Source organism: Bolinopsis microptera, chromosome 4 (assembly GCF_026151205.1).
Source record: "Bolinopsis microptera isolate Bmic1 chromosome 4, MBARI_Bmic_1.0, whole genome shotgun sequence".
NCBI lineage: Eukaryota > Metazoa > Ctenophora > Tentaculata > Lobata > Bolinopsidae > Bolinopsis > Bolinopsis microptera.
This window is the reverse complement of record NC_087075.1, coordinates 12,256,639-12,277,978: the sequence shown is the minus strand read 5'-3', so window position 1 is coordinate 12,277,978 and position 21,340 is coordinate 12,256,639. Positions and strand designations below refer to the sequence as shown.

Genomic DNA, 21,340 nt, shown 5'->3' with positions numbered 1-21,340 from the left:
AAGGAAACTAACCAAGCTCCCAATATACTAGCCGATTTAAGGAAACTAACCAAGCTCCCAATAAACTAGCTGATGGGAGCGCTGTAACGATGGATAAAATGGAAGATGAGGAAGATGAGCAGTTCCTGCTGGTGGAGGATGATCGGATGGAGGATGTGATTATACTGTCAGAACCTAGCTCTGATACTGAGTTTAATGAGTAAGTTGAGGGTATTTTGAGCGGTGAGGAATGTGGCAGCAACTCCAATCTGGTCATGTGAATGTAGCAAAAGCAAAATATCTGTCCCATCAGGTTGTTATATCGAACAATAACAGTACGTGTGTTTTGTTTGCCTAGTACCTGTTAGCTGTTAGCTGTGTATACAGAGAAGTGTAAACTACTGTATTCCGGTGTGGTCACAAGTTAGTATTATTAAGGGCTTATACCTTGCACTACAGTTCATACACGTTTATTATCTTAGTGTGACGTTTGTTTTTGGCAAGCTCCTGTTCTGAGTGTATTTGAGTGTATTTGAGTGTATTTGAGTGTATTTGAGTGTATTTGAACTTGTTGTTCTGAGTGTATTTGAAGGTTCTCTAGAGTGATATCCTCCTTATTCATCGGTTATGAGTGAGGATGAATCACTCACTGAGGATGAGTCACCAGAAGTAATAAGGTGTGTTATTTTGTCATTACACTAGCTGTACCACTCTACTTGTGTATTCCGTCTGTGTAATAAATGTTGTTGGTTGGTTGGGGGTTGGTTCAATAAAACCCCTAATCTGATTTGAACTGTGAGCACTATTTTCAATGTTCTGTCTGCATACCATCCGCATTCCGCACCTCCCTGCTTCTTGCGAACTTCTGTTTTTTATACTTAGAAACTCTGTCATTAGTTTTCACATTGGGCTACCATGAGATTTTTGGGGAGACACTTCTTCGTGTAAGAAGCTTGCTAAAATAAAGTTATATCGATCTAATAGTTACCTTAAACTACTGTCTTCATGATGTAGAAGCTACTTTTATACAAACCTCCTACATTGATTAACCTCCCACTTTACCATCCACTTTACCACCCACTTTACCACCCACTTTACCACCCACTTTACCACCCACTTTACCACCCACTTTACCACCCACTTTACCACACACTTTACCATCCACTTTACCACCCACTTTACCACCCACTTTACCATCCACTTTACCACCCACTTTACCACCCACTTTACCACCCACTTTACCACCCACTTTACCACCCACTTTACCACCCACTTTACCACCCACTTTACCACCCACTTTACCATCCACTTAACCACCCACTTTACCACCCACTTTACCACCCACTTTACCACCCACTTTACCAACCACTTTACCAACCACTTTACCATCCACTTTACCACCCACTTTACCACCCATTTTACCACCCACTTTACCACCCACTTTATCACCCACTTAACCACCCACTTTACCACCCACTTTACCACCCACTTAACCACCCACTTTACCGCCCACTTTACCACCCACTTTACCACTCACTTTACCACCCACTTTACCACCCACTTTACCACCCACTTTACCACTCACTTTACCACCCACTTTACCACCCACTTTACCACCCACTTTACCACCCACTTTACCACCCACTTTACCACCCACTTTACCCACCCACTTTACCCACCCACTTTACCCACCCAATTTACTACTTTACCACCCACTTTACCACCCACTTTCTCCTTCAGAGAGCAAGATCTCGTGTCGACTGACCGAGCTGCTATAATCGGCACCCTGGAACTGACCAGTGATCCTGTTAAAATAGACTACCCTGAATCTGATCACGTGATCGAGGAATGGAGTGAGGACCATGATATCAGTGCTCCTAATCAGAGAGGTAATGTCACGTTATGCCCTTATAAGGGAGTCTTTCACTCTTTCTGTGACTGTTGAGTTTTAAATTGATGGATTATAAATAGATAATAATTGAAGTTTGTTAAATTTATGACTTTGTTCTTTTTCAGGTCAAGAGGATAGGTTGAATAGGTCGACATCTGAATCGAGCGGTTAGTTTTCCGTAGTTATTGGTGTTTTTTGTCTTCTTTTGTTTGATCTCAAACCAAAAATGGAAATAAGAAAGCTTTAAAGTATTAACAATTACGACAGAGAAGACTTTGATTTACAATTAACTTGTAAGCGTCTGCAGTTTTACCTTCTCCAGGAATTTATTAATGGTATGAACAAATATTAAGTTATTTTAAATAGACTTAAATCAAAAATTGAAATAAGAAAGCTTTAAAGTATTAACAATAACGGCAAAGAAGACTTTGATTTACAATTTACTTTTAATAGTGTCAGCAGTTTTACCTACTCCAGGAATTTATCAATGGTATTAACAAACATTTAGTTATTTTAAAAATTGAAAAAATAAAAGCTTTAAAGTATTAACAATCGTGACAAAGAAGACTTTGATTTACAAATAAATTGTAAGCGTCTGCAGTTTTACCTACCACAGGAATTTATCAATGGTATTAACAAATACTTAGTTATTTTCAACAGACAATATCCCACTTTAACATGAACATATCCCACTTTAACATGAACTCTATTCAGTGGACACGGGGTGCCAAACTGAAGAAGCCAGATCTTACACGGAAGCTATTGTGGAGAATGTCGTCCAGGTACGGAGTCCTTCCTAGAGTTGAGCGGGTTTTGGCTTAAGTGATTTAGAGTTGTCCTCTGAGATAGCACTACACATATTAGTACATGTGTTCAAAGTTAGAAAAATGAGAGTCCCATGGCAGGCACTTTAACTAAAAGTTAAAATAGTTTGTTTAAAAAAAGTAAGGTATCAAATACTAATAATATAAATATAATGGAAGACACGCATTATCGTACGTAGTGAACATAAAGGAAAGCAATATCATCAAATGAAAGTGCAAAGTCAGTTAGCAGTAGTAATGAACTATTCTTCAACTAAAATATTCATCAGCTTATGAAAGGCGGTTAGCGCCCATTTACGATATTGGTATGAAAACGGTTTCTTTATAGTTGAGACACAGTTAATATACTGCGGAGTGAATGAAATGCTATTATTGCTTGCGGAGTGACTAAATTCTATACAGCAAGAACAGTAGCCAACCAAACATTTTCCGTGATATATCTTAAAAGGATTAATAATATTACTAATATGATTAGATAATTAATAATATTATTAAATAATTAATAATATTGCTTACGTTTCAGGGAACATATGCTGGAGGGATGTGCATTCTTGATGGTGGTTCCAATATTCTTAAATCGTTAAATATTGGAACAGCTCCCGGGAATTGTTAGTTAAATTTATGATATTCATAGTTCAACAACATAATTAATATCACCATTTTAATTGTGATTAACTAATGTCCTTGTAATTAAAGATGTTGATTCAAAATATGGTCTTTTTTGTTTAGAGTATGTCCTTGGAAGATCATCAACAGATAACTGAATTTTTCTTTGCAGTGTGCTCAATCCGTGAATTTAATTAAGGTTAAAACAATTTTAAATAAGTTTATTCGTCACGTGACTAAAACCTCCCCCTCGTCACGTGACTAAAACCTCCCTCTCGTCACGTGACTAAAACCTCCCTCTCGTCACGTGACTAAAACCTCCCTCTCGTCACGTGACTAAAACCTCCCTCTCGTCACGTGACTAAAACCTCCCCCTCGTCACGTGACTTAAACCTCCCCCTCGCAGTCACAGGCACACTAAAAGAAGATATAACACAGACAGCGACTCACTGGTACGGTGTAATAAAACACTACGGCAAAGAACTCTCCTTGGAGAGGATCAAGTACAAATTGTTTATGTAGTTCCCCAAGAATTGGCAGATCTTATTGTGCTGATAATAGAATGAGTCAGATTGGATTGTGTTTACGGTCGCCCTATTGTTTGGAAGTTGGCATTCATATTGTGTCCATGCGCGACGAACATAATTGTATTTTGATATTGATAGTCTCGGCGGATATACATTAGAGAATGTTTATTTTTTGCCAAGCCCTGCTTGGAGAATTTAGTTTGTTTCTAAATTTTAAGTTGATCACTAATAGCATGATGGATAGAGATTAAGTTATTAAAATGTTGATATTTTCCTTTGCTTTTCCTTTCGCGACAGGAAAATGTTAATTAATGAAATATCATTAATTACATATTGTACAGAAATTTGTTAAGATATTCTACGCAGACAAACATTGAGATATTATTCAATAGTATCGTGATTTTATGAAAATTGAATATGAACTGATTACATGTTTTTTATTGTCTTACCGAATTTAATATTAGTTCAGAAAAATTCAACTGTAAGACCTTATATTGAGGGAAGTCTTATAAACATTTTGAAATTTAGGTACAACTCAGCAAATTTATGCGGGAATTCGTACAGCTAAACTAAAATGCAAGGTGATTCATTCCATACGTGACCTTAAAACTCTATCGAATTATATGACTAAATGCGTATGTGAAATTCATGTTCATTAGGCGTCCTCTGACAATTCCCCAGCACAAATATTTAATAGACCTCCGACTAGGTTCCAAGCATGTCGTTCCTGGATAAGATACTGGAGTCTAGCGATGTGGACGAAAAGGCAGTGAGTGACATGCAGCAGAGCTTGCAAAGTGACCTCTTTACCAGCCAGGTGAGGGCTAGAGCCTGGAATTATTGGTCATTAACACAGTCGATCCGGTAGTTTTGACTTATAATCCAGCTGGAAATTATAGGATTGGATTTCGCATCCCATCTCCCAGCGATTCCTAAATATGTAAGATTTCTTGTCGAGATCCACATTCCACATACTATACACTATACAGCAAACACTCTCATCGGACCAAATTTTCGTGATCAAATATAGTGCCTTAATTTTGTGGACTCAACACAACCCCCCTCAGCGGTTCTAGATAGTGCAAGATTGCTTATGGAAATAGAATCCTAACATTTTGTAGCCATTTACGCATAGCAAACACTCTCATTGCACAAACTTTTCGTGATCAAACATGTTTTGTCCAAAAGTTTAAGTGCCCTAATCTTTGCGACCTTAACAGTTAACACGTTCCCCCCATCAGCCGGATATGACCTCTGGGAACATGCAGTCCTACATCCCTCCGCCACCCCCAAGAAGTAACTACGATCCTAGTATCAAGCCTGAACCTAGCTCCTTCAACATACACAGGTTAAAGATAAATCTGAAAGTGTTTTGTATAATTATATTTCTATATTCTATACTCACTAGCAGGAACCCGTCTAACCCTAAAGTGGTGTCACAACTCAAGAGACTAAATTAATTATTGCCTATTTAATTCGCGTTTTTGACACCACTTGGGGGTCCAAATTTTGGGCACTAAAATTCTTATTCCTTGGCCATTTTTTTATTTTTTCGTGCTGATTTGAAGGCCATTAAAGCATTTGAATCAGTCAACAAATTTTAGGTTGTATATCTTTTACGGTAAGTCTTGTTAAAGTTGATGCCGTGGTGTCAGTAAAATGGTACGGATATATAATATATATATATACAGGGTGAGTTGAAAATAGTGTGTGGATTTTCAATGGCTCTAATTTATGAGATAAAATTAAAAAATCACTCTATTTTTGCATATTTAATTTTAGGTCATAAAAATATACGAAAATTAGAATAACACAATAGAAATACCTTATAATCAATAATTTGCTCAATCCAGCGTCCCTTAGGCCTTATTAGTGAGCACCTTTTTATTAAAATTAAATCCAATATAGTCATTACTGGAGCCGGAGGTACCAAAGTGAAGAGCAGTGTACTGCTTATCATCAGAGGCAGCAGCAAGAAAGTCGATGACGACGATCAACAAGAGGAACATAACTGCAGTTTGCGAGCGGGAATTGAAGCTGATATTATTTAGTCAGAGTATGCGGAGGTGTCACACAAAAGTTGGAACTTTAGAAAGCAGAGCTGATTTGTTTTAATATGAACCTACCAGTACCTCGAACCGCTAAGGTTTAACGCTAGATAATGTAATTGTAACGGGGTGGCACGATTCACGAAAACCGTCATAAAGGTAGCAGTCTAGAAGTTGATAATTTATCATTCATATTTTTACGATTAGGCGAGGATTCGCCCCAAGTTCAGAAATCTAATCATGGTATAAAGCATAAAGTTATTCATAACTTCATAAGGGGTCGTTCACATATTACGTAATCAATTTTTGGATAATTTTAAACCCCCCTCCGTTATCAGTTTTACACATAGCTATTGTGTCAAAATTACACTAGCGTATTATCTTTTGGAACCCCCCTCCCCGTCGGCTAATTATGTAATAATATGTGAACGATCTCAAAAGCCAAATTTTTAGCTATTTAACTTTTAGTTTTAAGGACCCAATGGCAATACCAAGTCACGTTCACCAACATTGGCCGAAGTAACATAGAGAAAAAAAAGTACAAAGAGATATGTTTAAAAAGTGTATTTGAAATATTATATATAAATATTATATCGTCTTGCTTTATAAACAGTAAGATTTCGTATATTCTTCAAATATCTATTTTATGTATCTAAACCCCTAAGCTAAGGGGTCGTTCACATATCACGTAATCGGCCGAGGAGGGGGTTTTCCAAATGATTTAACTTGTTCAAAAAGTTATAACGTAATATATGAACGACCCCTTATAACAAGTATCTGCAACTAGGACTGAGAACCAGATGCCGAAACCTGATCAACAGATACCGACTATCACCTCCTTTAACTCTATAAAACAGGAACCTGCTCCAGGCTTCCACGTGCTCCCCACCACTGTTATAAAGTCCGAACCTCCAGGTAACCAAACATTCTTTTTTTTTTATTGAAATCTTTCAATTATTATCATCAGAATTTATTACAATATCAATGTTGTATAGAATTTCTAAAAATGGACTAGAGAAACCAAAAAATGCCTTAACAAGTGTACAGCGATGATAACAATCAGGGGACACCAATACACCCAAATAACCAAACAAAAGGCCTCGAGAGACCTGATGAAAAGTCGAGCAATTACATTGGGCCTCAAGTGCAGAAGGAGAAAAATGGGCAAATAATATGAGCTGTGAACTTAGGAGGCATTTCTAGGTTTTTAAGAATAATTGCCACAACCCAAAAATTCTCAATTACAATTGGCTGATTTGTAATATTTCCAATGGAATGAAGTTTTAACGATAAAATTTAAATAATTGAATATAAAAGACTAAATCAAAATTGTATCCGAATAAAACAAAAATGCGTGATGAGTACCTCAAAAAAAATTTTTTTAAAAATAATAGAGAAATACACTACCCGTAGTCTGGAGAAAAAGAATTGTCAGGATCTGAACTAGGGTCAATATCTACAGATGCAGTACAAACATGTTCCTTCCAGATGTGTTTAATAAGTTCTGTTTTAAACACACCTGGTCTGATAATCTCTCGAAGGGAAAGAGGAAGTCGGTTCCAAGTGAGATGAGCTCGATAAAAGTAAGATTTAGATATAGCTGAGCCAGGTGGAATTGAAGATATTACTGATAAGTGATCAAGATGTGAGCTTCTCAGTCGGCTTGACCCGGAGAAAAAAGTAAGGTACTGAGGCAGAGTGGTGCATGGGTGGTATTGATGCACTAGGGAATGAAAGAACTTGAGATCATGGTAATCAAACCTGTACTTTAGGGGCAGAATATTTAACTGTTTACAATGGCCATTATAGATTTCCTCTACACTATAGCTTACACCGTAATCATTACGAATCCATTTGAGGGCCCTTTTCTGCAATCCTTCAAGCCTATTGATAGTGCTACTGGACGCTGGTCGCCAAATGATGGGACAGTGTTCGAATATTGAGCGTACAAGAGTAAGATACAAGACTCTTCTCTTGTTCAGATCATTAATAAAATGACAATTTCTCTTAAGCATGCCAAATTTTTGGTTAGCTTTACCATATAGAGCATCGGCCTGGCTATTAAAATTTAGATTAGACGTCATGATTATGCCTAAATCTTTTTCAGAATCTGTATAATCAAGAAGAGTTTGGCCCATAGAGTAAGTGTAACGTGTAAATGGTATAATGCCATCTAAGGGAGACCACCTCTTAAGTATAGCTAAGACCTTACATTTATCAGGATGAAACTTCATCTTATTAGTTCTTGCCCATGTCATGAGATAATTAATATCGCTTTGAAGTATATGGTGGTCTTCCTCTTGGGATATCTCTCTCCACATTTTAGTATCATCAGCGTATAAAAGGATATTAGTGCCCTGAGAAAGTCCAGAATATATATCATTTATGAAAAGAACAAAAAGTGTTGGTCCGATTATTGACCCTTGAGGAACACCTGACAACACCGGTAGGGTTGCAGAGATAGCCCCATTAACAACTACACATTGCTGACGTCCGGAGAGGTAACTTTTCATAAATTGGAGAAGCATTCCATCGATTTTTTTTATTAAATACTTTTCAAACTTTACAGAGTACAGCAATTACAACGAATGAAATAAACTCGAATAAAATATTGCCCCCGTCTGTAAAATCTGTCGGGAGACCAAACACGGTACTGCACAGTAAAACGTGCCCGCAATTACATGGCCCCGATATGATTTTTTAAAATGTGAAACAAAATTGTGATAAAATAAATGTGTGGTGAAGAATGTGAAACAGTTCAAATTTCTTCAGACGAGGCTGATACACTGTTCTTATCAGAGCTGACAATCTTATTGTTCCTTATGAAATGAACTCTGTTAGGCTCTGCTTTCCTCTTCTCTTTCAATTCCTCCCAGAGCTTCTTGTAAGCTCTCCTTTCTTCCACTGATCTGTCTGGGCAAATGTAGATACTTTTATAGCCCTCTTTTGTGCGTAGTAGTTTCGCTTTTCGCAGCACCTGATTAACCATGTCAGAGCTATTTAGAGATAGTTTAGTTGGTCGTATTAATGTGCCCACTCTCTTCAGACCAACTCTACAACAGTCACGAAAAGAAGGTTTCTCGTTTATCTCACCAAGAACTTCAGCAACTTTGTTTTCTAACTTCTCGCCGTCGGATTCACTTATTCCGTAGATTACGACGTTTCTGCTTCTTTCATCCTTTTCAGCTATTGTCTTAACTGCAGTACAGATCTTCTTTGGCGTAAGAGCAGCTGCACAAGTCTTTTTCAGGGCAGAAGAATATGATTTCATTTCTGTCTGCACAGTTGTTTGAACAGACTTGAGTTCTTCGTCCTTCTTTTCAATGAGCTGCTTCTGCAAATCAATGACAGTTTTCTGCTCCGCGATTACTGAAATGTTCTGTTTATCTACTCTCTCCGCAGCCATTTGCAAATGAGGAGCCGCATAACGATTCAAAATGAAACAAACAGTTTGCAGCCAATCACACAGTTTTTCTTTCGAAACTGATCGCTTGTTCAGGTTTTTCAATACTAGATCTCCGTATTCCTTAACATCCAGTTCATGGCACATTTCATTAAAAACACTGTTTGTAGCTCTCGCTACCTGATCTGCATGTCTGGCACTAAACAGATCATCATTATCGGGGTCATCGACCAAATGCTTCGTATGTTCATGGTATGAGTACTGCATCGTGTATATTCCAATGTACAGTTCTTGTATACAGGCTACACAACGATCACACTAAAAGACAAGCACTTCTTATCGCAAGTTACAACAGCTGATAACAGAGCTCGCTATTTGCAACCAAATGTAAAACGACTACACACTGAATTGTTATAATAAAATTTTAGCTTGTATAGTATTAAGTCGTGGTTAACGGAATCGAATGCTTTGGCAAAATCGAAGTAAACAATATCAGATCTAATGTTCTTGTTAAGAGAGAGGGATAGGCTATCGCAGAATTCAACCATCTGAGTTGCACAAGATTTGTGAGGCAGGAAACCATGTTGACGAGGATCAATTTTATCATAACATCTACTCAAAAGTTCATCTCGAATAATTCTTTCCATGACTTTCATAACTAAGCTAGACAAAGATATTGGCCTATAATTCTTAATGTCATTCTTGGAGCCTTTCTTGTGTACTGGAACAACAATTGCATATTTCCAATTTGAAGGTAGGAAGCCGGATACATAGCACTTTGTGAAAAGAATCTCCAGTGCTGGGGCTAACGTAAAGGCACATTTTTTAAGAACTTCACCATGGATTTTATCCGGTCCCATAGCTTTTCTAGTATTCAAATTCTTGAGAATATCTACTATCCTAGACGAACTGAAAAGGGTAGATACATAATCAATATCATCCTGTGTGAGTGTGTTATCAACATGTACATCATAATCACTAGGCGATGAGAACTGTTGATGAAAAAAGGTATTAAATAGGTTTGCTTGGTCAGAATGATCACTTTTGTGTACATCTTCTAGGTGAATTTGTTCAGGTATGCGAGTATTCTTAGATGTTGCTTTTACATAGGACCAGAATTTCTTTGTAATTAGATTCGAATCATCCTCGTCCTCAAAGCTAGATGCCATCTTGTTGGAGGCAATTTTCTTAAAATCGCTTCTGCTTTTAGAGAACTTAAAGTACTTCTCAGCCTTGCAGGAAGGGTCCGTGGTTTCTTTATAACTTTTGTGTAGCCTTTCTTTTTCTAGGCAGGCCTGATGAGACTCAGCGTCAAACCAAGGAGGTTGAGCCCTGCCTCCAATTTTAATCTTTGGAATATGTTCATTGGTTCTTTGCTCTAAAACTTCCTTAAACTTGTTCCATGATGTTTCCATATTACCAGTGAACTCTGCCTGCCAGTCAATATCTGCAAGGTCTGCATTAAGTGCATCCCAATTTGCTCTTTTAAAATTTAAAGATTCCCTCTTTTGCGATTTGATGCGCTTCACCTTTGATTTCAAAGTAAAGGAGACTGCAAAATGGTCGGACTTACTTGGAATATTATGTTCTGAAATTTCGTTAGACACTTTTTTTATATTTTTTAAAATAATAATTTTATAGTTTTAGACACTTTAATGTTCTGAAATATCTTTTTTGTGTACTGTGCATGCATATTATACTAGAAACCTGCTGGTCGAAATGGTGACTAATCTTGTGTAGCGCGCGCATTCATTTTACTTCAGAGAGAGACATTTTGGTTGTATGTTCAGAAAAGAAATGATAGTTTCGAGATCTTGTAATGATTTCATTAGTTATGATTTAAATTGTAGTGTGACAGAATTAAGCTAACTAACTAAAAGTTTGGGAGAAAGGAGAGGCCCAGTGGCCAGTAGATAGAGGTACCCAGTATAGAGAGGCACGGTATATGCGACAAGAGAAACAGCGTCTTAGGACGCAGGGAGAGCTAGGACTCCTCGGATATTATATTATTATTATTATAAAAATAAATACAGCAAAAACGAGAAATGCATCAATTGGCCGAGTAGTCACGCATTCTTCATACTACCTCATACTACTCTGTTATGGGCCATGTGAACCAGATTGTCAAAATCAGCCAATTTTAAGACTTTATTACTAATAAATTTTCTCTTTAAAAGGTCTTTTATTAATACATCATATATTAATCTGAATGATAGGTAGGCAGGGGTGCTTTCACCACTCCTAAGTACGTGCCCAGCCATTTTCCATCTAGCCTCCGCGATCCTCTCCGTCAGTAGTGTCACTTTACACCGTTTACCTTACTCGGGAATATTATGACTGGGATAAAGTGGTAGGTTTTGGAAAATTCCGCCATATTTTTCCCGGTCATTAATTTTCCCAGTCATAAATTAACCGGCTATAATGTTCCCGAGTAAGGTAAACTAATAGTAATACATTTTGATGCTTGGTGGGTTTTGGAAAATTCCAGTCATAAATTAACCCGCTATAATATTCCCGAGTAAGGTATTCAAGTTCTCGTTACTGATGACATTGGGCGACTGTATAGTTCGACTGTATAGTTTATGTAATAAAACAATAAGCAAAACCTCACGAAAATCTGGTTATACTTATAGCACTCGTACAAGCTTGCTAAATGCTAACAAGACACTCTGAAGAAAGTCACTGTCTTGTTAGCATAAGACAGTGTTCGGGGGATTCTGGGAAATCTGGTTACCGTAATCAATAATCATTCCCATTGCTAGTTATGTCAAGGTCGTAAGGCTTTTTTGTCACGTAATAAAGATAATCCAATCTTTTGAGGTTGCTAAGCATTTTTCTAATTCTAACATCTATTTTCCTTCATTTCTGACGTTGTTTACAAGAATTTAAAACCCAAATCTAATTCTAAAAATTCTATCTTATCTGCATTTCTTCTTTATTTCTTTATACATCCTTGCTAAAAATCACAAGTTTTCAACTCCATTTGCTAAAATTGGTTCTCGCGGAAGGTCACGTTTTGGTAAATTTTCTGTGCTTTTATGCCGTTGCGGAGGAATTTCGTCGGAAGGTTAAAATATAATATAGATATCAGATATATTCACCTATTTTGTTTGGTTTTGCGAAACATAAAATAATCAGCTGTGCTCCTAAATAATATGGTGACTTGTATTCTCACCCAAATTCCTCCCCTCTTGTAAGTTGTCCCTAAAACTGTAACACATTCCTAAACTGTAACACGTTACTGTAACACATTCTTGTCCCTTCAGGCCAGATGTTAACAATGTTACAACCCATGCAGCAGCACGGTCCAGGAACACCGCCCTTAGTTCAGTCGGCCAACACCCACCAACAACCTATCGGGTAAGACTCCTAACTACAGTTTTACTCCGATAAAGTAAAGTTTAAAGTTAAGAATATGTAATTAGACACTTTTGGGTAGTTTGATATCAGGGCCCGGGTCCTGTTTTCAAAGTTCAAACTACCCAAAAGTGTCTAGTCACATGTTTTAAATTTAAACTCCTGGTTTATCATTACTAGTTCAAATTTGAATTCCTTTAAAATTCCTGTTAATTCGGGATATTAATTTTAATGTGTAAACAGAATGAGTAATCTTTTCAGGGTTTTTATTTTCAAATAAATTACTCCTCATCAGTAATAGCCATTAATTAATTGATCAATTAATTAATTAATTAATTAATTAATTAATTAATTAACTAATTAATGAGAACATTTGCTAAATAAATCCCCCCGTTGTTCAGAGTGCCAGTAGCAACCAACCAACAACCTCAACAAGCCATATTAACGTCAGTCCAACAGCTACACTCTCAACAAACTACCTACACGTCATCCATTAATACCGGTATTTTCATCTCAAATCTTATATTTCGATATAATGGTTTCCTTTTCTAAGCTGCTAAATACAATTTTGAAAACAACATATGTTTTCGTGTATCATGATCATCTTTTTAATCGTGAAAAGCGGTGCAATTTGGTTTATAAGCTCTCTGAATTACCCCAACTCTTTTAAATTTTTCTTGCTATTATTATCTGAATAACTTTATATTTTTGGTCAAATTACATTTTATTTATGCATAATTATTGTTGGTCCCTATCGTGTTTCGTTTTTACTTTATTTTGGTTCTGATCATCGGCAAAATGATCAGCTGAGACGAATAATTTCTGGCTAATCATACTTTTCCATTAGCTAATCATTCTTCGTTAGATCTTTTTAGATTATATAATATTCTAACATCACCAACTGTCATACTTTCAGTGTTTTTAATTTGTTATTCATTTATTTTCCCGAATGGTGTATAACACTCGCTGTTACGTTTTAGGAGCGATATCAAGTGCTAGCATAGTTCCCACTGCTGTTATTACTCCACAACGAGTCAACGCTCCAATGGGACCGCAGGTACTACAACTATTACTCCTTCGCAACAAAACTGTTAAATGTGACGAATATATTATATATGTCCCCATACTGTACCAATTATTATTGGGTTATATTCTAAGCTGTCAAGTACACCTTTCTCGTTTATTGATCCACTCAGTTGTACGCTAAAAATAAATATTCAAGGGGATAAATATCGAATTTGTCATATATTATGTCGACCACAAAGCAAGAGCAATATGTTAACCACAAAGCAACAGTTTACAGAGCTTTCCCCAGAAAATGGTTCCTCCCTGATCTTACAACATATTGCACTCTAAGATAAAAACGTTTTCAAATTACAACCTGGTGTGTCTGAATCCATCACGTGACGTCACGTGACTCAGTCTTTGACATACCCCTTTTATGAACACATATGATGCAATGTGCGATTATGTAAAGTATTCCTCGAAACAGATGGTTGTTGCGCATTTTAGCGCAGTTTAGCGCACTTTGGGTACAGTAGTAGGGTGTCTGGTGACTGGTGTAATCCCTCTGTGGGGTTCAGTTACTTAGTGGCTAGATAGATTGTGTTTAGTTGAGATTTCAAATTGGTTTAAACCATTCATGTAGCACAGGACGTTTGGGGTTACTTTAAGTTATGTTATAGCTTTTTACTAGCGTCAGTTCGATCATATATTTAACTTTCTGGAACGATATCCTTGACTTAAAGATACGATCGCTAAAGATTAGTTTTACTTTCTTTGCAAACGTCGAACACTATGAAGTATTAATTACATCGTGTATTTGTTAACATGTTGTTCCATAAATCTAACAGATGAAAGCTAATAAACAGGTAACTGTTACAGGTAATAAACAGGTAACTGTTACAGGTAATAAACAGGTAACTGTTACAGGTAATACACAGGTAACTGTTACAGGTAATAAACAGGTGAATGTTACAGGTAATAAACAGGTAATAAATAGGTAACCGTTACAGGTAACTCTTACAGGTAATAAATAATTAATAAACAGGTAACTGTTACAGGTAATAGCGGTAAGTTCCTCAGTAATGGTACCCATGTTACAGGTATATATAGGTAAGTTCCTCAGTAATGGTACCCATGTTACAGGTAATAGCGGTAAGCTCCTCAGTAATGGTACCCATGTTACAGGTAATAGCGGTAAGTTCCTCAGTAATGGTACCCATGTTACAGGTAATAGCGGTAAGCTCCTCAGTAATGGTACCCATGTTACAGGTAATAGCGGTAAGCTCCTCAGTAATGGTACCCATGTTACAGGTAATAGCGGTAAGCTCCTCAGTAATGGTACCCATGTTACAGGTAATAGCGGTAAGCTCCTCAGTAATGGTACCCATGTTACAGGTTATAGCGGTAAGTTCCTCAGTAATGGTACCCATGTTACAGGTAATAGCGGTAAGTTCCTCAGTAATGGTACCCATGTTACAGGTAATAGCGGTAAGCTCCTCGGTAATGGTACCCATGTTACAGGTAATAGCGGTAAGTTCCTCAGTAATGGTACCCATGTTACAGGTAATAGCGGTAAGCTCCTCAGTAATGGTACCCATGTTACAGGTAATAGCGGTAAGCTCCTCAGTAATGGTACCCATGTTACAGGTAATAGCAGTAAGCTCCTCAGTAATGGTACCCATGACTGGAGGACCCTTTGCAGTGTACACCGCTGCCTCTTCTCAATCTCCACAAACTATCATGGTCTCCGCTACACCTCACTCCTCCGTCCCCCAGGTAAAAAAATATTTTCCAAATGTCATGAAGATTTTAATTGGAAGTTTAACACTCATATCAGTAGGTTGCATTTTATAAAGTAGGTTGCATTTTATGAGTAGGTTGCATTTTATAAAGGAAAAAAACAAAAAAAAAGAAAAAAAAAAACACTCATATCATTCGTTCTCTGATCGAAGAAAACATTGACTCTAGACGTTCCTTATTTTTATGAATCTCCATCTTCATCGATGACGACTAGAAATACAAAAATGCTTTTTATCTTAGATGACATTCACCATCTAGCATTTATCTTCTCCTAGAAACTGTATTGAAAATATTATAATTTCAGCTTGTAGCTGGAGTACGGCCGAGTATGATAACCCAACCTATAAGATCTATCCAGAGTAAACCTATGGTGGTTCCTATTCAGCCTCTTGTTCAGGTACAGTATCTAAATTTGACGATAAACATCCTTATTCCTTATCATTTGTAATGTACGCTAGCTGAACCTCTATCAACAAATGTCGAAACTACAAATGTGCCGTATCGTTCTTTGCTGATTATGATTTAACCTTTACGTTCCGTCGCCAGATTTGATAAGAAATATTTTAAATTTTTATTAATTTTCTCTTCTTTTCTCCCAGGTAAAAAGTCAGCCGATATCACTTCAGAATCAACCTATTCCAATACAGCCAGCAATCAGGCCCCAACAACAGCAGCAGCAGCAGCAGCCTCAACAACCTAAATCAGAGCAGAAGACAGCAGCCATCCTCTCCAGCATGAGTACCCGGGAGAGTGTGCAGAAGCTCAAGGCTTTCCTTACCAACCTCCTTAACATTTCCAACAAACAGGTAAATGTTGTTGCAGATTTATAAATTTATTTACAATCAATGAAAAACCTCTTTTTTTGAAGTGAGCCTGTCTTAAAGAACTATGGACCTTTGTTAAGCAAATAGCTAATGAATATTTAACCCTGTTAAATGAGTGAACTAGATATTCTATAATTAGTGCCAACTTTCCGATCAATCATCAAGTAAGTTTCATCTCCAGGACGCCTCTACTGGACAAACCGTTAAGGATCTGATAGGAAAAGTGATGACAGCGAATATAGACGAGGAAACGTTTCTGAATGAACTCCAAGTTGCCCTCAAGTCACCTCCTCAGCCTCACCTTTTAGTGTTTCTCAAACAGAGTGTTCCTGTCTTGAGAAACGAGATGCAGGTTAATTTTATGAAAGTGTATCTGATATTATTATAACCTCGGATTTCAGTCGATAGTTTTAGAAACTAATGGTTCCCTCGCTCGAGAAGTGAAGCCAAGTAAAGCCCCTCAACAAGTACAACACTTGAAATTAGCTTCAAATTGTAACAACTTTGTTGTCCCCCCTATGTTTAGCTAGGGTCGTTATTTTAGATTGCTACGTGGGTGAGTTGGAAGAAACGAGAAGTTAATAGTAGATATCCCGGACGCGGGATTTCGGATGAACTTCCTAATCCGGAGTGTTCAGACATTACGACAAAATTTAGAATTTCTTACCGTTTAATTTCATGTTAATTAATAAATGGTCCTAAAATAAATCTATAGTAACTGAAAATTCAATTTGATTGGGGTTTATCTGGCGTGGTTCTAAAATTCACTTTCAGTCCCGGCAGAGAAGTATGCAGAGTATGCAGGGAAAACAGCCGCCTCCCCAAACCGGAGGAGTGTCTTCCCACACTCCATTTCCGGGTCTTGCTCCGGTCCAGACCTCTAAACTTATACCACTCTCTGCTCCCCTGCCTGCCAACTCTATTGGACATCAGTGTGAGTTAACAGATACAGTAGTAGTATCTTTATAGTTTATATTACTAAGGAACACTTTCCAATTTCCGTTTGGTTAACACCGGTAATATAGTGGCCTGACGTGTAATGCGTATCATGTCTGGCTCCATAATATGAAGGACTTCTTTTAATTCTAAATGAAAAGCTCGAATATATAGATTATAGAGGCCATATAGATTATAGAGGCCATATTACCGTGGCATAATCTACCCATTTCCCTCAGTCGGTAGTGCAGTAGGAGGAGGATCACACTATCACCCCGCTCCAACATTCTCCGTTCCACAGCGAACTTTCGCAGACAAGTACAAAAAGAAGTATACTTTATCTAAGGATGATAATGAGATCAACGATGTAGCTTCAATGGCAGGTAAATAACGGGTTGGTAGGAATAGTTTGTGGTGTGTTTATTTATTGATTGATTTTAATGGCAGGTAAAGAAGTTTGAAGAAATGGAATAAAGACATAGAAGTTTATTGAAAAATATCCGTGAGCACAGAGCTCTGTACAGAGTTATGAAGCAGGAGAATTCAAAGTATTTCCATTATCGCAGAATTCCCTGTTTTTCGAATGGTGGCTGGACCTGAAGTCGGTGAAAAGGAACGGTGGATCAGATTGAAATAGCCAATGAGACCTCCGGATTAACAATATATTGACCAATGAGAGCTTATAAACCACTGACCACTACACGACTATAGATCTGGTCAGAAAATGTAGTTCATCGATCAATATTCAGTGATGAAAAAGATTTCAGCCGAATGTTTCAGTAGAGCTGACGAATTGGTTGTATGCTGTTCCGCAAAATATTCATTATTCAAAAAATCTTGTGACGTCTCCAGTACTCACCTATTTATTAGAACATATTTATAACAATTTTATGTCTTTCAATTTAATCAAAGAAATGATATTTGGTATTTCGGAAGTTCGGAGTAAAATGCATGAAGTTAATAAATCAGAAAATTGTCTCTTTTTTGATTTTCTAACTTTTTGAAGTGTATAAATAGTAAATACTTACACAATGATTTGATTTGATTTTTAATCTTATGATTTTATAATCTTATGTTTAGTTGTTAAATTGTGATTTTCAGAAAAGTTTATGAAAATTAGATTTTTAGCAATCTATGAAACTCTATCCTCTGTGATTTTTTTGTGAACTCAGATACACTACCTGCTCAGACTACAAACTGTTACTCTGAAAATGGAAAAATACCATATTCCAAACTGAAATTTTCCAGAATAATTTAAATCTCCGAACAATATTCAACCAACGTTACCAAAATATTGCTACCGTTTTCCTTCACGAATGTATTTATATAGTGTTCAGTAATAACGGCAAGATATCTTTACCACTTAGTTTCTGTAACTTTTCCTGTTTCCAGGAGTTAACCTGACTGAAGAAGCCGCTAAGATCAGTACACAAGATCAAGTGTCACAGGAGCAAAGGAGCACTGCTGACGTCACCATGGTTACCACTGAATCAATCGGCAACAAAATATCCCGCATTTGTGACAGGTTTGAGATTTTCTGGCGATTAAAAACTGGAGAGTTAAAATCATCTCAGCTATTGAAAAGTAACCCAGCTATTTTAAAAAAACTTACATAAACAACGATTTAGTTTATTAAGAAATTAAGAATTCTCGAAATAAAAACAACTTTTAGACACGGAGTAAGTTCCTGTTCCCCCGATGTTAAACAGATGCTGTCTCACGCGCTGGAGGCTAGAATGAAGGACCTGATGGAGAGACTGGTGTCCATTAACCACCACAGACTGGATCTCAGGAAACAGGACGACCAGGTTAAAACCTTGTCACAATTCTTAAATAAACATATTTTGAAATTGATCAGGCCCCTGATTAATTTTCAAATTGGTTTGATAACAAACTTACACCTTCACAGGTGATAACGATAAATGATGTAAAGTCGCAGTTAAAAGTGTTGCAACAGATCCAGCTAGAAGAGACGAAAAGAAGAACAGAAAGAGAGAGAGCCCAGCTGCTTAAAGAGGCCAAGTCGAGGAGCAAGCAAACCAACTCCGAGGCGAAGGCGAAAGCTAAACAGGTAAATTTTACATTTCAAGAAACTCCTTACTCCTTATTATGACAGGATAGATTGACGAAACATTTTAAAACAGTGTTTTTGCCGTATTTTATAAATTACAGCTCAGAAAGCAGTACTTTATTTCTCATTTGCTCTCCTCTAGGTGGCACTAGAAGAAGAACAACTGATCAGACAGCGTGAAGCTAACGAGACAGCCCTAGCAGCTATCGGGGCCAGGAAGCGCCCTAAATCAGAGTTAGCGGACAACATGAACACCTCCGCTCCTACTAACCCCAGATTCAGAAGTCACAGGATTAATATGAGGGATGTGGTGTTTCTTTGTGAGAATGATACTTTTCTGAAACAGAGCAAGTTGCTGTTTAAACTCCATGTAAAGTGAGGGCTGTATGGAATTAGGTGTGAATATGAGACGCTGAAATCTACGAAGTTTTGGAGAGATTAAAGGTACAAGAAAATGTTTCAGGGAGCTACGGAGCGTTATTGACTGTGATTTGGACCTACGGTTAAGATTGTGAAAATCACTCAATAGTTGTTGATTTCGAGTTTTATATATCAGAGATATATCAGCTTCATGTCTGTATTAAGGGAGCTGAAGACTTCTTTACCGCTTGCCATTTCTGCTCCAACCGGAGGAAACGGGCGTAAATTTGGGTAGTTAAAGTTTTCAAGCTTATTTATGATTAACAATAGATCTGGATCCTGGTGAACCATATTTTTTCTGACACGTGACATCGATAAACCCATAAGCTTCCAGCATTGACCAATGAAAAATCGAATCACTGTCATCATTAAAAATATTACTATTCACTTCCCGACCAGCATCCAGACCTGTCTTTATTGAAATCTTCTAAGATCGTTTTTTAAAGCGCTAATATATAAATTTACATTATTCGAATTCTGCCGCTTACTATTTTGCTATATATGTAATGATTCCATGCCCCATAACGTGACCCATAACGTGACCCATACGTCTAGAGTCTAGACTGGTAGGCTGCTGTCAACTCAGGAATCTGTTTATTATTACTCCTGGTATTGAAAGATAATGTTTATTAGTATCCTCACAACCCTTCATCGCACGGTTATACTCAGACAATCTTGCTATGTTGGTTAGTTGTTGAAGAGATAAGCGCAATCTCATATCATTTAAATAAAGGTAGACGCTGTGTAACTATGCGGTCAAGATAACAGGCTTACATCCCTCCATTATCCGTGTATTAAGAGATAAGAGCACCCCTCAGGTCTCGGCTTGTACCAATGAGGCGGTGCCGAGTGTGTCACGTGGGCGCTGTGTGTGTCACGTGGGCGCTGTGTGTGTCACGTGATGTGTGTCACGTGATGCGCCTCGACTGTCGGCCAATCAGAATGCAGCAGCAGTGACCAGGAGTGAGGGCAACCAATCAGAATGCAGCAGATAACAGAATAGTGTTCCGGCACACTTGTTGTTTCTGGTACACTTGTATCTCTGCCGAAGAAGCTGAATTAGTTGTCTTGTGGTATTTATTAAGGGTTTATTTAAGTATTTACTCTTTATTAAGGGTATATTTACTATTAAATTGTTTTGGTCCCTAACCAGTCGAGTGCATCCCTGTACAACAAGGAGTTTTGGGGTTTTGGGGTCATTGGTTTATTTTAAGGTTAATTAATTGTGTTCTTTTGAACGCTTCCTTATATTTAGTTATCACATGTAATACACTGTATAAATTTTACAATTTCCCACCACCACGTGGTTTTATTACGGGCAAATTTCGGATAATAGCAGGAAAATGGGGCAAGTTTGTATACGTAGCTTAATAGCTATTTACCTAGCTTACTAGTCTATTGCTCGCTCCACTCACGTATAGCTTCATGTACAGGAAGCTTGAAAAGAGCGCCGCGCACAGGGACTGGTGTGCCAGGTAAAATAGCTATCAGCCCAGTGATTCAGGGATTTCTTTACCTTAAACTGATTGGTTAAATACTGTCTATCGTCGAAACAAACTTAGACGGCCTCGCCAATATTCTATCACCGTCGTCTATTGCCTGTGTCTCTTATATTGTAGTTGACTATATTAAATAATCGCATAATTTCT

At 37.4% G+C, this 21,340-nt stretch overlaps 2 protein-coding genes across 6 annotated transcripts; both read left to right on the top strand.

The window, feature by feature from the left end:
- The first annotated feature begins 73 nt into the window (after window positions 1-73).
- LOC134814408 (uncharacterized) lies at window positions 74-4,253 on the top strand. 2 transcript variants are annotated; one of them, XM_063822501.1, is made up of 6 exons: window positions 74-199; window positions 1,720-1,868; window positions 1,996-2,037; window positions 2,585-2,652; window positions 3,218-3,302; window positions 3,707-4,253. In XM_063822501.1, the coding sequence occupies exons 1-6, from the start codon at window positions 90-92 to the stop codon at window positions 3,820-3,822; spliced, it is 570 nt and encodes a 189-aa protein (XP_063678571.1). In that variant the 5' UTR covers window positions 74-89; the 3' UTR covers window positions 3,823-4,253. The 2 variants fall into 2 exon arrangements, with proteins under 2 accessions (XP_063678571.1, XP_063678572.1); XM_063822502.1 differs by lacking the exon at window positions 74-199 and adding an exon at window positions 513-656 and having other exon boundaries at window positions 3,707-3,915.
- Window positions 4,254-4,509: 256 nt separating this feature from the next.
- On the top strand, window positions 4,510-20,990 carry LOC134813963 (transcription initiation factor TFIID subunit 4-like). Of its 4 annotated transcripts, none has more exons than XM_063821916.1 (16): window positions 4,510-4,644; window positions 5,069-5,175; window positions 6,663-6,790; window positions 12,545-12,638; window positions 13,037-13,137; window positions 13,616-13,692; window positions 15,288-15,416; window positions 15,745-15,837; window positions 16,040-16,246; window positions 16,446-16,616; window positions 17,039-17,198; window positions 17,440-17,583; window positions 18,593-18,725; window positions 18,873-19,008; window positions 19,110-19,271; window positions 19,414-20,990. In XM_063821916.1, exons 1-16 carry the CDS (start codon window positions 4,546-4,548, stop codon window positions 19,648-19,650), a joined length of 2,178 nt encoding a protein of 725 aa, XP_063677986.1. In that variant the 5' UTR covers window positions 4,510-4,545; the 3' UTR covers window positions 19,651-20,990. The 4 variants fall into 4 exon arrangements, with proteins under 4 accessions (XP_063677986.1, XP_063677987.1, XP_063677985.1 ...); XM_063821917.1 differs by having other exon boundaries at window positions 4,535-4,644; window positions 17,048-17,198; window positions 19,414-20,989; XM_063821915.1 differs by having other exon boundaries at window positions 4,535-4,644; window positions 15,246-15,416; window positions 17,048-17,198; window positions 19,414-20,989.
- Window positions 20,991-21,340: the final 350 nt, after the last annotated feature.

Bases quoted from the DNA above. Each gene is read 5' to 3' on its own strand.
- LOC134813963 (XM_063821914.1), top strand. From the start codon at position 4,546: ATGTCGTTCCTGGATAAGATACTGGAGTCTAGCGATGTGGACGAAAAG. The intron at 15,838-16,039 runs GTACAGTATCTA...CTTTTCTCCCAG, and splicing joins CTATTCAGCCTCTTGTTCAG to GTAAAAAGTCAGCCGATATC. The intron at 19,272-19,413 runs GTAAATTTTACA...GCTCTCCTCTAG, and splicing joins CGAAGGCGAAAGCTAAACAG to GTGGCACTAGAAGAAGAACA.
- LOC134814408 (XM_063822501.1), top strand. From the start codon at position 90: ATGGATAAAATGGAAGATGAGGAAGATGAGCAGTTCCTGCTGGTGGAG. The intron at 1,869-1,995 runs GTAATGTCACGT...GTTCTTTTTCAG, and splicing joins CAGTGCTCCTAATCAGAGAG to GTCAAGAGGATAGGTTGAAT. The intron at 2,653-3,217 runs GTACGGAGTCCT...CTTACGTTTCAG, and splicing joins TTGTGGAGAATGTCGTCCAG to GGAACATATGCTGGAGGGAT.